This window comes from Myotis daubentonii, chromosome 6 (genome assembly GCF_963259705.1).
Source record: "Myotis daubentonii chromosome 6, mMyoDau2.1, whole genome shotgun sequence".
Lineage (NCBI taxonomy): Eukaryota > Metazoa > Chordata > Mammalia > Chiroptera > Vespertilionidae > Myotis > Myotis daubentonii.
The window spans coordinates 58,080,163-58,095,713 of NC_081845.1; the positions used below are offsets into that span (position 1 = coordinate 58,080,163).

At 41.0% G+C, this 15,551-nt stretch overlaps 1 protein-coding gene across 7 annotated transcripts in view; it reads left to right on the forward strand.

Annotated features, from left to right (window-relative positions):
* The window catches only part of IBTK (inhibitor of Bruton tyrosine kinase), an 87,656-nt gene that overhangs the window by 7,002 nt on the left and 65,103 nt on the right, over positions 1-15,551 (forward strand). For 6 of the 7 annotated variants that reach the window (XM_059701111.1, XM_059701109.1, XM_059701105.1 and 3 more), the window contains exons 2-5: positions 7,615-8,296; positions 11,868-11,964; positions 13,553-13,677; positions 15,024-15,134. In XM_059701111.1, coding sequence (XP_059557094.1) covers positions 7,976-8,296; positions 11,868-11,964; positions 13,553-13,677; positions 15,024-15,134 — 654 coding nt within the window. In that variant the 5' untranslated portion in view covers positions 7,615-7,975. Of the gene's footprint in view, positions 1-7,614; positions 8,297-11,867; positions 11,965-13,552; positions 13,678-15,019; positions 15,152-15,551 lie in introns of those variants that run through there. The other variant, XM_059701110.1, reaches the window with a different exon arrangement.

Here is a 15,551-nt window from a genome sequence, read left to right on the forward strand (position 1 = left end):
ATGAGAGAGAATCATCAATTGGCTGCCTCCTGCATGCCCCCTACTGAAGATCCAGCCCACAGCCCGGGCATATACCCTGACTGGGAATTGAACTGTGACTTCCTGGTTCATAGGTTGATGCTCCACCACGGAGCCACACCTGCCGGGCAAATGCATCTTGTTTTAAAATACATTTTACAATATATTTTGTAGATTATTTCATATCAGAAATTATATAGCTGTTTTATTTTTGATACATGAATAATATTCTGTTGCTTGGACATACCATATTTCCTCTAACTATTTAGGTTTTTTCCATCCTTTACTATTCTAAATGATGCAGTGAATGTTCTTGTTCGTAGGCCATTTCACACATGAGTGAATATATATGTATACACACACACACACACACACACACACACACAGAGTAGCGGTAGTCAACCAGTGGTTCGCAGACCACTGGTGGTCCATGAGGTCTGAAAGGTTGGTGACCGCTGTACTAGAAGCCTGGTGCACAAATTCATGCATGGGGGAGGTGAGGGGGGGAGGGACCGTGGGGGTGGGGTGGGGAAGGGACCGCAGGAGGTTGGTAGGCCCCTATTGGGTGATTGGGGCCAGCTGGCCAGGGGGAGGGACTGTGGAAGTTTGGCCAGCCGCGGGAGGTTGGCTGTGGGAACGCACTGACCACCAGAGGGCAGCTCTTGCATTGAGTGTCTGCCCCCTGGTGGTCAGTGCATGTCATAGCGACCAGTCGTTCTGGTCGTTCTGTCATAACGGTCGCTTAGGCTTTTATATATATACTAGGGGCCCGGTGCACAAAAATTTGTGCACTCAGGGGGGTGGGAGGGGTCCCTCAGCCCGGCCTGTGCCCTCTCGCAGTCTGGGACCCCTCAGGAGATAACGACCTGCTGGCTTAGGCCTGCTCCCAGGTGGCAGAGGGCAGGCCCAATCCCTAGGTGCAGCCCCTGGTCGGTCTCAGAGCAGGGCCGATTGGGGAGTTGGGGCGCCGCCCCGTCATGCACAGAGCAGGGCAGATTGGGAGGTTGTGATGCCACCCTCAGTCACGCTCAGGGTAGGGCCAATTGGGGGGTTGGGGCACCGCCCCCTGTCACACTCAAGGCAGGGTCGATGGGGAGGTTGCGGTGCCACCCCCTGTCACGCACAGAGCAGGGCCAATCGGGGAGTTGGGGCACTGCCCCCATCATACACAGAGCGGGGCCCATCAGGGGGTTGGGGCACCACCCTCTATCACCCTCAGAGCAGGGCCGATCAGGGGGTTGGGGCGCCGCCACTCTCACACTCAGGGCAGGGCCAATGGGGAGGTTATGGCTCTACCCCATCTCACACAGAGCAGGGCCCATGGGGGGTGGGGTTGGGGAGCTCCCCCCTATCAGGCACAGAGCAGGGCTGCTCAGGGGGTTGGGGCCCCGCCCCCTGTCACACACAGAGCCGCAGGGCGATCAGGGGGTTTGGGCGCTGCCCCCTGTCACGCTGATCCCGGTGCCGGGAGGCATATTACCCTTTTACTATATAGGGTAATTACCCTGGTGCATGGGTGGGGCCGGCTGGTTTGCCCTGAAGGGTGTCCTGGATCAGGGTGGGGGTCCCCACTGGGGTGCCTGGCCAGTCTGGGTGAGGGGCTGAGGGCTGTTTTCAGGCTGGGAGTGACTGAAGTTCCCAACCGCTCCTTTTTTTCTTTTTTCTTTTTTTATTCTGGGCCAGCTTTACCTTGAGGCTTGGCTCCAGCTCTTAGGTCTCCACGGCTGAAAGTAGGTTTCTCGCCTTTGCTTACAATGTTGCGAGTCTGCTGGCTGAAGTCCGGCAGTATTTGTTACAATGTTTCTTAAACTGCCCGCTCAGAGGCCTGCAGCCACAGGCGGGGAACGTTGGTTTCCTCCAAGGATCCTCCCTCACTGAGACAAGCAAGCCTCATGTTAGTTTCAAGCTGCCTGGCTGCCGGCCGCCATCTTGGCTGACAGTTAATTTGCATATCTCGCTGATTAGCCAATGAAAAGGGTAGTGGTCGTACGCCAATTACCATGTTTCTCTTTTGTTAGTGTAGACTAGAGGCCCGGTGCACAAAAATTTGTGCACTGGAGCAGGGGGAGGGGTGTCCCTCAGCCCCACTTGTGCCCTCTCACAGTCTGGGACCCCTCGGGAGATAACGACCTGCTGGCTTAGGCCCACACCCGAGTGGCAAAGGGCAGGCCCAAAACCTAGGTGCAGCCCCTGGTGGGGCTCAGACCAGGGCCGATTGGGGAGTTGGGGCACCGCCCCCTGTCACACTCAAGGCAGGGTTGATGGGGAGGATGTGGCGCCACCCTCTGTCACGCACAGAGCAGGGCCGATTAGGGGGTTGGGGCGCTGCCCCCTGTCACGCACAGAGCAGGGCCCATCGGGTGTGGGGCTCCGTACCCTGTCACACACAGAGCAGGGCCGATCAGGGAGTTGGGGAGCTCCTCCCTGTCACGCACAGAGCAGGGCCGATCAGGGGGTTGGGGAGCTCCCCGTGTCACACACAGAGCAGGGTGGATCAGGGGGTTGGGGCGCTGCCCCCTGTCACGCTGCTCCAGGGGCCAGGAGACCTCGCGGTGCCACTGATCCCAGTGCTGGGAGGCCTCACAGCTCCGCTTGACACAGGGGCAGTGAGGCCTCGCTGCTCAGCTGATCCTGGTGCTAGGAGGCCTCACTGCTTTGCTGATCCCAGTGCTGGGAGGCCTCACGGCTCCGCTTGACATAGGGGCAGTGAGGCCTCGCTGCTCCGCTGATCCTGGTGCTGGGAGGCCTCGCTGCTCCGCTGATCCCGGTGCCAGGAGGCCTCATGGCTCCACTGATCCCTATGTTGGGAGGCATATTACCCTTTTACTATATAGGATAGAAGCCTGGTGCACGGGTGGGGGCTGGCTGGTTTGCCCTGAATGGTGTCCTGGATTAGGGTGGGGGTCCTGCTTGGGTGCCTGGCCAGCCTGGATGAGGGGATGATGGCTGTTTGCAGCTGGTCACACACCCTTCAGGGTGGGGGTCCCCACTGGGGTGCCTGGCCAGTCTGGGTGAGGGGCTGAGGGCTGTTTTCAGGCTGGCGGGTGACTGAAGCTCCCAACCTCTCCTTTTTTTCTTTTTTCTTTTTCTATTTTGGGATTTATTTACCTTCTATGGCTGTCACTGGAACTGAGAGCCGGCTTTAGCTCTGAGGCTCAGCTCCAGCTCTGAGACCTCAGCTGCTGAAAGCAGGTATCTGGTTTGTTTGGCTTCTATAATTGAAACACTGTTGCAACTCCAGCTCAGCCGGCTGGCTGAAAGCATGGGGTTTGTTTAGCTTCTATAATTGCAACCTTGTTTCTTAGAGTGCAAGCTCAGAGCCCAGCAGCGGCAGGCGGGAAACCTTGGCTTCCTCCTTCATTGGAGCAAGCAAGCCTCCTGTTTGCTTCAGCTGCCTGCCTGCCGGCCGCCATCTTGATTGGCAGTTAATTTGCATATCACCCTGATTAGCCAATGGGAAGGGTAGTGAAGTTACAGTTAATTACCATGTTTGTCTATTATAAGATAGGATATAGATATAGATATATAGATATAGGTATATATTTTTTAATTTATCTTTATAGTTGAAAGTATTACAGATGTCCCCCTTGACTCCTTCTAGACCACACCTGTCCCCCTCACATGGATATATTTTTACAAGATAAATTCCTAGGAGTAAAATTGTTTGGGTCAGAAGGAATGTATTTTACACTTTGATAAATATTACTAAATTGTTCTCCATAGAGGTAGTACTAATTTATACTCCAGCCATGGTGTAGAGTTCCTATTTTCCCACAATTTTATCAATACATAGTAATATCAACCTTTTTAATCTTTGCCACTCTGATAGATAAAAAAAAATGGTAGCTCATAGTTTTAATTTGAATTTCTTTTGTGTGAGGTAAGCCTCTTTTTTTTTAAAATTAATCCTCACTTGAGGATATTTTTTTTCTTTGATTTTAAGAGAGAGTGAAAGGGAGGGAGGGAGAGATAGATAGATAGATAGATAGATAGATAGATAAACATTGATGTGAAAGAGACACATCCATTGGTTGCCTCCTACACCAGGACTGGGGATCGAACCTGCAACCCAAGTACATGTCCTTGACCAGGAATCAAATCCTAGACCAGCCGTGGGCAAACTACGGCCCACGGGCCGGATCCGGCCCATTCGGCTGTTCTATCCGGCCCACAGAGCCGAAAGAGCGGAGGGTTCTCTTGCTCTCCCCTCCGCTCCTTCACCAGCAGCAGTGTTAACATGTATTAGTTCACACAAACTCTCCATCCATGCTTTTGTTCCGGCCCTCTGGTCCAGTTTAAGAACCCATTGTGGCCCTCGAGTCAAAAAGTTTGCTCACCACTGTCCTAGACCAAGGGTGGGCAACCTTTTTGTGAGTGCGTGCCAAAACCATCAAAATCTCTGACTCAAAATTCTTCTGTGTGCCAACCCTAATTTTTTGAGAACATGTTACGCCTACTTGATATCTCTTAAGGTGTATGTATGTGAAGAACCTTGAAGAAATAACATTCATTCGAGCGACCAAAACACAGTATATAATGATGAAAAATACATTTATTTTTTAATGTATACATGTATACTGATAGTCTGATAGAAAACTTTATGACTCTGTTTGGTATTATCAGTGAGACTTTTGCTGCTGCATCACTGATGACAGATTTTACATCAGATTTATATTTCGTGTCCTTCAGAGATATGCATGAGCTACTACTTTCATCCGTCAGGCTACTCCTATTATGAGACTTAACAAAATTCATCACTGAGAACAAAGAGTCACAAGCATATGTGGATGAAATCAAAACACTGGTCGGATCTAGGAAGGCAGGGAGAGTTAAGGCAGAGGCATAGAAATTGCTCTTCCCGTCTCGTCAATCCATGTCTATGGTCTTTAAGATAACTTGTTATGTAAAACTAGAGGCCCAGTGCACAAAAATTTGTCCACTGGTGGGGGAGAGGGGGTAGAGGGGTGTCCCTCAGCCCCACTTGTGCCTTCTCACAGTCTGGGACCCCTCAGGAGATAACCACCTGCTGGCTTAGGCCCGCTCCCCGGGTGGCTGATGGCAGGCCCTATCCCTCAGTGCCGGCCCCGCCTCCCCGGGTCGCGCACACGGCAGGGCTGATCCGGGGGTTGGGGTGCTGCCCCGGGTCGGGTTTCACACGGAACGCCCTGGGTGGGTCGCACACGGGACGTCCAGGCGGGCCGGCTGATCACTGCTGCACCGCTCAGCCGCCCCGGGTCGGGTTGCACATGGACGCCCGCCGCCCCGGTTGGAGATAGCAGGCCCAGATGGCGGCAGGTCAGGTGGGATGGCGCTGTCCCACCCTGCCTGCAGTATGCAAATTAGCTGCCATCTTTGTTGGTGGTTAATTTGCATATAGTGCTGGTTAGCCAATGGGGAGGCGTAGCGAAGGTACGGTCAGTTACCATGTTTGTCTATTATTAGATAGGATTATTTATTTATCTAAGATGCACCTACGCTGAATTTATCTAAAAAATAAACAAGTCGATATTAAGAAAAAATTGTAAATGGAAGATTATAAGAGAGGGTTTCGCGTGCCAGCAAAAGTTACTGGCGTGACATGTTTGGCACGCGTGCCAGGGGTTGCCCACCCCTGCCCTAGACCCTTCAGTGCATGGGCTGATGCTCTAATCACTGAACAACACAGGTCAGGATCCTCTTTTCTTTTTAAAAATCCATTTAAGTTTTCTCTTTTTAGAGAAATGTGGTCATGTTTCTTGACTTTTATTCTGTTGGTTTCCTAATGATTTGTAGAAAGTATAAAGGAAGATTTTCCTCCTTTTTTTGTCTTTAAAATGTTTTTCCTGTAGGTTTTAAACTGATTGCATTTATTAATTTTTTGTTTGTAACTTTTATTTTTCCCCCATCACTATTTATCCCCCTTACACCCTCTTCCACCTCCACCCATCCTCCCCCACCCCAAATCAATGCACTGTTATCCATGAGTTCTCCTTTTTTTCCTTTTTTGCTCAATCACTCCCCCCCTACATCAGCTGTCTGCCTGCTCTCTCTCTATGGGTCTGTCTCTATTTTACTTGTTAGTTCAGTTCATTAAATTCCAAATATGAGTGAAATCATATGGTACTTGTTTTTTTCTGACAGGCTTATTCACTTGGCATAGTGTTCTCTAGGTCCATCCATGCTGTCATAAAGGGTAAAATTTTCTTCCCTTTTACAGCGGAGTAGTAGTCCCATTGTGTAAATGTCCAATAGCTGTTTTAGCCACTCATCTACTAATGAACACTTGGGCTGCTTCCAAATCTTGGCTATTATAAATAACGCTGCAATGAACATAGGGGTACATATATTCTTTTGAATTAGTGTTTGGGGTTTTGGAATTGTTGGGTCATAAGGCAGTTCCATTTTGAATTGTTTGAGGTAACTCCATACTGCTTTCCACAGTGTCTGTACCAGTCTGCATTCCCACCAACAGTGTACCAGGGTTCCCTTTTCTCCACATCCTCACCAATACTTGTTTTTTGTTGATTTATTGATGATAGCAATTCTGACAGGTTTGAAGTGATAATCTCATTATGGTTTTAATTTGCATTTCTTTGATGATTAGTGAGGTTGAGCATCATTTCATATGTCTCTTGGCCATATGAAGAAGTAACTATTCAGATTCTTTGCCCATTTTTTAATTGGATTGTTTATTTTTTTAATGTTGAGTTGTATAAGTTCTTTACAAATTTTGGATATTAACCTCTTGTCAGATGTATCATTGGCGAATACGTTCTCCCATTTAGTGGGCTGTCTTTTCATATTTTGATGGTTTCATTTAGTTTGATGAAGTCCCATTTGTTTATTTTTTGTTTGTTTGTTTCTCTTGCTGGAGGAGATATATCAGAAAAAATATTGCTGAGAAATGTGTGAGATTTTACTTTGGATCATACTTAGAAAGTCATTTTTTACTTTGAGATTATAAAAAAGAGTCTTCTATATTTCCATCTAGTTCTTTTATGTCATTATTATGTTTGTCTTTGGGCCATCTAGAATTTATATTAGTTTAAGGTACAAAGTAAATATTTAAAATTATTTTTTTCCATATAGCTCTCTAGTTGTTTTGTTACCTATTCTGTAATTATTATCTCCTGTGTTGAAGAACTAAGTAGAGAAAACGTTAATTAGCATAGTGCCTGGGACTTAAAACCTAAATGTTGAGAGTGTTGGTTATTGTGGTGGTGGTAGTTTTTCAGTTTTAAGGGGAAAAGGTTTGGGATGAGATTCCTATAAAGGTGGTAGATGTAAGTGCGTTTATAGCTTGTGGCGACATAGCCAGAATAGTGTAAAAATATAGGAGAGAAGGAATGAAAGTTTTGTAAGGAAAAAGGTGAACTCCAGAGTGTGGACTAGAGGTTAGCCTTAACTGGAAAAAAGAAGGACTAGACTGGAAAAAAAGAAGGTGAGGATGACTGAAGTAGGTATAGAATACTATAGATGTGAAGGTGAAAATTGTTAGACTTTAAGAAAAAAGTAATTAAAGGCACTTAAATATGAAGGTAGATGTATTGTAAAATACTTGAGGAGAGTGAGAGGTTTTGTATGTTCACTTTCTCTTCCTTCTCCCTTCTCTTACAGGTTACCCTTGCAATTATGGATATTTAAAAGAATCAGACAGTGTGGAGGGGGAGTCCCCCTCCTCACTCCCCCTTGGTGCTTGACTCCAGGAATAATATATAAACTGTGGAAACTTACTTTTAAAAAAACGAACTTGTATTTAATATAAATTTTATAGCACTATTTATAATTTTTTGATTAAGTGCCAAAACCAATTGTACAAAGATTTATAGTTTTATATTGTTACCATTAGGATTTAAATTATAATCCTAAGCAGGCCATTTATTCTCTATAAATTTTTCTGAGTAGCACCTTTGTGCCCTGTTTTTCATTTTAAAAAATTAGTTTTATCTAAAGAAATAGCAGTATAAAAACAATTAGGATGAATTCTTCCATCCCTGACTGCACATTAAAGTGTCGATCCCTGAAGCATGCTTTGGATGTCCTTTCTGTGGTAACCAAAGGGAGTGAAAACCAGATTAAGGCCTTTCTCTCCAGTCATTGTTATAATGCTGCGACTATCAAGGATGACTTTGGCAGAAATGCCCTCCACCTTGTTTCCTCCTGTGGGAAGAAAGGAGTATTAGAATGGCTTATTGAGAAAGGAGTGGATCCATTGGTGAAAGACAAGGAGTCAGGATGGACAGCGTTGCACAGAAGCATCTTTTATGGACATATTGACTGTGTTTGGTCTCTGTTGAAGGTAAGTGTAATTTGTTTATTTAAAACTATTATGTTTTTCTTGAAAGAAGGAAAGTAGAATACATCCCTATTCTATCCCATTAGAAATTATTTAGTTTCAAGATACTCTTTTTAATCCTAACTTTTTTGGTAATATATATGGGCAGCAGTAGCCAGATAGCCATATTAAAGTAATTCAACTTAGCTCATAAGCAGTTTGGAAATATTAATAAATCAGGCACTTCTGCTGAAACAATTCATGTCATCTTGGACTCTCTTATTCCAGCCACAGCCATGGTGACCAATTGTGCACAGGCTTCTAGCAGCTTTGTGTAGGTATAATCTGCATTTCGTTTCTGGCATGTATTGCATGCCTCTGATTTTATGCCCCAGGGCTTTGCAAATGCATGACCAGGTAAAAGTTTGGGTGAGTTAAAATCCCTGTAAGAGCAGCTCTCCATTAATGAAGAATGGGAACCTGGGAACCAGTGGTAAATACTTCCTTCCTCCTTTTGTCCCTTGATAGGACAATTATTCTGTGGTATATTTTATAAGGTCCTGGTAGGATCATGCACTAGCCTCCTTAACAGTGGCCTATTCGGTAACACATCCTTGTATTGTTTTTTGATCTTCTTTCCTTGATTTACTCTCCTGGTCTCGGTACTGCTTTCTAGGATGTCTTCCCAAGGAAATTACCTGTGTGCCAGTCTAGCTTATGCTTTGTTTTGGGGAAGACAGTAAAAACAAACAGATAGACATTTCCAGTAGTGTTACTAGTGGAATAGATGTATCTAAAGTACATTTGCTCCTTGTAGGGGATTGGCATGAAATGCTCAGACTTATAAACCTGGTATATACTTAGATGCTTTTTATTATGCTAATGGATTTATTTACTGTTTCGGGGCTCTTTAAAGAGTTGTTTTTTAATACTTACCAGAAGGTGTGTTTTTATTGATTTTAGAAAGGCGGGGGGGCTGGTGATAAAGAGAGAAACATCGATGTGAGAAAGAAACATTGATTGGTGGCCTCCTATATGCGTCCTGACCAGGAATTGAACCCGCCACCTTTTGGTGCAGGAGATGAAGCTCCAACCAATTGAGCCACGCTGGCCAGGGCAAGAGTTGATTTTTGAAGAAATGGGATAGGGTACACACTGGTCGTCTGCTACTTTTAGAATTTAAGATAAGCATGTTAAAGTTTCAGAGCCCACCATTTCTAAAGCCAAAAAAAATTTCCCTAGTCCTTTATGTAGGTTGGGCTACTTAGGGTAACACAGTATATGTAGTCTTACTAGTGTTCAGTTGGTATAAGTAAAGTTTAGAACAAATTGACAAAACTTTCAAAATAAACTCTCCAGGCATCTAAGTTTCTGGGATCCCATTTGTCATTCATAGCTTGTAACACTCTGCCCTAGAATCTATCTGCCATACTCTGAAAAAGGCCAAGCTTAGGTCTTCCCATGTGGATTTATTGTGTCTAATTTTTTGAAAGCAGTAAGCAACATACAGTTTTAAATTTGTTATGATCTTGGATAAGTTCTGATTTTTGTTTTACTTATTTTTTCACTAACTTGAATGTTTTTTGTTCATTGACAGTCCTTGTGAAATCAGGTATAATAACCATCTGGAACATAATAAAGTTCCAGATGGTTATAATTGATTTTAGTTTATAGAATCCATTGTTACGAGGTAATAGGGGATTTCTCTTTCCTGAGTAACCCAAAACCAAGCATGCCAACATGTCACAGAGTTTAAAAACTTCATGATTCACCTCAGCCTATAACTATCCAGACAAACTGTGTGTGTGGACAGGCAGAGATGACTCACACCAGTTAAAATAGAGGTGAGTATTAGTAATTGCTTAATGCAGCGGTTCTCAACCTGTGGGTTGTGACCCCGTTGATGGTCGAACGACCTTTTCACAGGAGTCGCCTAAGACCATCCTGCATATCAGATATTTACATTACGATTCTTAACAGTAGCAACATTACAGTTATGAAGTAGCAACGAAAATAATTTGATGGTTGGGTCACAACATGAGGAACTGTATTTAAAGGGCCAGAAGGTTGAGAACCACTGGTTTAATGTCTTACAAAAATACCAGAAAATATTAGAAGTTATTTAATTTTTTTTTAAAATATATATTTTTAGTGATCAGAGAGAAAGGGAGAGGGAGATGGAAACAATGATGAGGAAAAATCATTGATTTGTTGTCTCCTGCACGCCCCCGACCGGGGATCAAGCCCACAACCTGTGTATGTGCCCTGACTGGGAATCGAACTGTGACCTCCTAGTTAATAGGTTGACACTCAACCACTGAGTCACCCAGGCCGGGCAGAAGTTATTTTTGAAAAGGAGTACATTTTATATTTTATTTATTTATCTGTTTAAAACATATTTTTATTGATGTCAGAGAGGAAGGGAGAGGGAGATAGAAATAAATATCAATGAGATAAATTGATTGGCTGCCTCCTGCACAGCCCCTACTGGGGATTGAGCCTGAAAACCGTGCTTATGCCGTAACAAGGAATCAAACCCTGACTTCCTGGTTCATAGGTCAATGATCAACCACTGAGCCACACTGGCTGGACATACATTTTACATTTAAGAAACTGTAATGAAGTAACAGTAATATGATTTGAACATAGCTCTCTATCACCTCTTACCCTCATTATGATTTAAAAGACAGAAAGTGTGGTGATAGGAAAAGGGTGTTCTATTTCATGCTTGAATTTTAATTGTAGAGATATAAAGCTATATAGATTACTTTAAATTCACCCTTAAACACACACACATGAAACCAAAATTAAACAATGCTACAAAAAATTTAAGGAAAAACATGAAAACACATCACAAAAATAGAAATACAAGGATATAATTGTCTCAATGTCAATAATAGATACAATAGAATTCAAGGCAAAAAGATATGGAACATAGTTGACCACGTTATGTTTATGTACAGAAAATCTTATAAATATTTTTCTGCCATTGCCTTGATATCTTTTTTTTTTTTTTTAAATTCTCACCTGAGGATATTTTTCCCATTGACTTTTAGAGAGAGTAGAAGGGAAGGGGAGAGACAGAGAGAAACATCGATGTGAGAAAGACATACTGATTGGTTCCCTCCCACTTATGCCCCAACTGGGCCAGAGATGAGCCTGCAACTGAGGTATGTGCCTTTGACCTGCATTGAACCTGGGACCCTTCAGTCTATGGGCTAACACTCTAACCAGCAAGCCACATTGGCCAGGGCTCATTTTGATTTGAAATGTTACTTATTTCTTCATATTTTCTGTCGTTCCTTAGTCCACCAAGAATTGGATATTTGATTTCTCTTAGTTCTCTGTGTGAGAAAAATAATGTGTTTTGTCGTAGGAGATCTTTGTTATTCAATGTTTATTTTTTAAATGTTTTTATGAGCTTAATCTGTATTTTTGATAAATAAGAATAAAATTAATGATTATAGGTAAATGGTTAAAAATACATGCATACAAATATTTATATATATGTGTATATATATATATATATATATATATATACACACACACACATATTTTTTCTTTTCTCTCTCTTTTTTTTTTTTTTTTTTTTTAGCATGGTGTTAGTCTGTATACCCAAGATAAAGAAGGCTTATCAGCTTTGGATCTTGTAATGAAGGATAGACCAAATCATGTAGTATTCAAAAATACTGGTAAGAAAATTCCACACATATATATTCCATTAAGGTGCAGCTTAGAAAATTTTAATGACATTTTATTCTTGTTAAATATCTGAGGAAATTTGTGCTATATCTCTGCAAAGAACTTCTACTTTGGTAAATGTGGATTGATAATTTTGGTTCTCCAGAACACTTCTATTTTGCATTTTTCAATTTTAATCTATTTTATGTCTATACAAGTAAAAACAGCGTACAAGAGGGAAGGCATTTAGAATTTTAGCTACTATAAAGTCATTAGTGTGCATCTAGAAAATAGCATCAACATTTAAGGTAGAGGGAAAAAGGAAATGATTCTTCCACCTACACATTCTTCTAATTCTACTTATCCCTCCAATTTGCCCTTTGAGCTCTGGAAGTAGAAATTGGCTGAAAAAGAGAAGAGATTTAAATGGGGCACTCTATAATTTTCATTTAGTGATCAAGCTAAGAAAGCACTCATTCTTCATTTTCTACCTTGGATACTATATTACAAAGGAATTATATGAGCCTTCCAAAATAAAAATGAAGATTCATATAATAAACTTAGCTATGATTAAGTTTTATCCTAGTTTAATGGGTACCTTAATCAATACAGACAGTCCTCAGGTTACGTCGGACTCGACGTCCGTCGTTTTGTGGTTATGTCGCCATCTCCCATTTATTTATTAAAAAATAAAGTTCCGTCATTTTGACGTATGTACATGTGCTTTATGTTTTTTATTATTTACTTACCACAAGTAAAGGTCGGGAATTATTACCTTTCTTTTAATTTTTTTTTTTACTGTTTCACTTCATTACTGCTGTGTATGTGCTCCATGTAATGGGTTCCCACTTATGGCGAAAAAATCGCGTTATGTCGTGCAGTAGGAATGGATCTCTGATGTAACCTGAGGACCTACTGTAGTTTTATTTACATCAATAAGGAGCAAGCTATTGAAAGTTAATATTTCTAGCCTGGCTGGGCATGGCTCAGTGGCTGAGCATTAACTTATGAACCAGGAGGTCATGATTTGATCAGGGCACAAGTCCTGGTTGCAAGCTAGATCCCTAGTGGGGGGCGTGTAGGAGGCAGCCAATCAATGATTCTCTCTCATTGATGTTTCTCTCCCTCTTTCACCCTTCCCCTCTGAAATTAATAATAATATATTTTAAAAAGTTAATGTTTCTGTAGGAACAGTAATTAATATCACATTTGCTTTATTTAGTACCTTTATATATATGTATGTTAATAACATTTTATGTTTTAAGTATTATTTTCATGGAGACTAAGTGGTTATGGCAGGTGCTGTTTTACTCATTTGGCAGTTAAAATTTAAACTTTAGTTAAACTTTAGGAACAAAAAACAAATATTAGATTGCTTACATTGAGGCAGGCCTATGCTGATTTGGATTTTCTGTTCTTAGAATTATATAATATATTAGTAGATTCATAATTTAAAAGAGAATGTTGGCAACATCTTTCTAAATGTGGTTAAATTTCTGTAGAGTCATGTGAGAGGTAAAATGATTAGTGGAATATATCTATAATTTAACTACACTAATATTTGTTTTAAAATATAAAAGTATAAAATTTTTATTTTAGATCCTACAGATGTCTACACTTGGGGAGATAATACAAATTTCACCCTGGGTCATGGAAGCCAGAATAGCAAACATCATCCAGAGTTGGTGGATCTGTTCTCCAGGAGCGGGGTTTATATTAAACAGGTATTTTGAAGTACAATCTAAGTACTTTTAGAATTAAAAAGTACTTTGTATTTGATAGCTCATCTTTTCATTTAACTTATGTTACCTTTGTTAAAGGTATGATAATCTATTTGAATGAAGGAATCAATCAACAAATTTACTAATTTTTTTTAGATTTTGTTAGCCTTAATCATATCTATACTGTGTAAAATAGTGTAAAACTGAGATCTTTTTCGAGCACTGTTAGAAATTCGAAGGCACTGTACAGATATTAATTTAATTTTAAAAAGGTAGCGCTTCTGTTGATATTGTAGCTTTTGTTTCTGTGTAACATAAAATTAGAATTTTTTAAGTTGTTTCTCAAGTGAATTCATTGTTGAAGCTCAGTATTACTAGTTTTAGATAAGTGAACCTGAGTTCTTAAATATAAGTAATTATAAAATCAATTGATAGAATTGTAAAGATTTTATCTTGAGTCTTTTATCATTATGCTGGATGTTATCTTCCACTTCTATGGATTTTACTACTGCTAACATACTCATCTTTCTCTTACCACTTTGTGTGTGTGTTTATATCTCTCACTCTCCCTTTCTCTCTCTAAAGTCAATTAAAAAATATAAATGCAAATAATTTTTAAAAATAAGAAAAAAGGATTATTAAGTGGTATTAACATAAAATAAGTATGCTGCACATGAGATGCATTGAAAATATCAGTGTGGCCTGGGGGTTAGGTATGTAAGTACATGCATATTTGAAACTTCTATTGGTTTCTAGTTATTGCCTTCTGCTGATGCAGTTCAACCATTTCAGTACTCTTGTCTTCTGGTAAGAATGTGTTGATATGTAAGTGTGCTATTAAAGATATATTAGACGAAATTAGAGAAATAAAAAGAACATACTGTCTATCCCACATTTCCCATGTATAGCTGATGTTTTAAAAAATACTTTTACCTTAAAACATTTCCATAATTTAATAACATATATCACTATTTGATGATCTTTATGCTTCATATTGTACTCTGCTCAGTTCTTGCTATTTGGGAAACAACTGGCTACTACTTTTTGTAGTTGAAGACTTAAGATTTGCATTTTCCTTTGTTTAGTCTCTTCTATGGGTAACCCCTGCTATTTTCTTCTTTGTTCTTTTTTTTATATGTCTGTTTTTAGACATAGTTTTAAAATAAAATGTGTATATTTGTAATTTTTATTACAGAAAACTTGAAACATTTACAAAGTAGAGAGAATACTCTGAATACCAATGTACCCATCATCCAGCTTAAACAGTTAGCAATAATCTATTATTAATTTTAAATAAAATTAAGGATGTTTTATTTGGAGAATTTTAATAATATCCTCTTGTCCCACAGGTGGTGCTTTGTAAATTTCACTCAGTGTTTCTGTCTCAGAAGGGGCAGGTCTATACCTGTGGTCATGGTCCTGGAGGACGTTTAGGCCATGGAGATGAACAGACATGCTTGGTAATTGATATATTTAGGTAACTGTAGTAAAATTTTGATAAGCTGAAAGCTCTCATTAACCAAAAAAATTTTTTAGCCAAATACCAGTATAAGGAGAAAATAATGTACCAATTAGTAATAGATTTTTTAAAAATATATTTTTATTTATTTCAGAGAGGAAGGTAGAGGGAGAGAGATAGAAATATCAAGGATGAGAGAGAATATTGATCAGCTGTCTCCTGCACTTTCCCCATTGGGAATTGAGCCTGCAACCCAGGCATGTGCCCTGAACAGGAATTGAACCTGTTTCATAGGTTGACACTCAACCACTGATCCACACTGGCCAAGCCCCAATTGGTAATAGATTTTTAGCAATCAATGATTTTTCTAGTATATCATGTTCAAATTAGATATAATGCAAAATTGTGAAGCATCAAG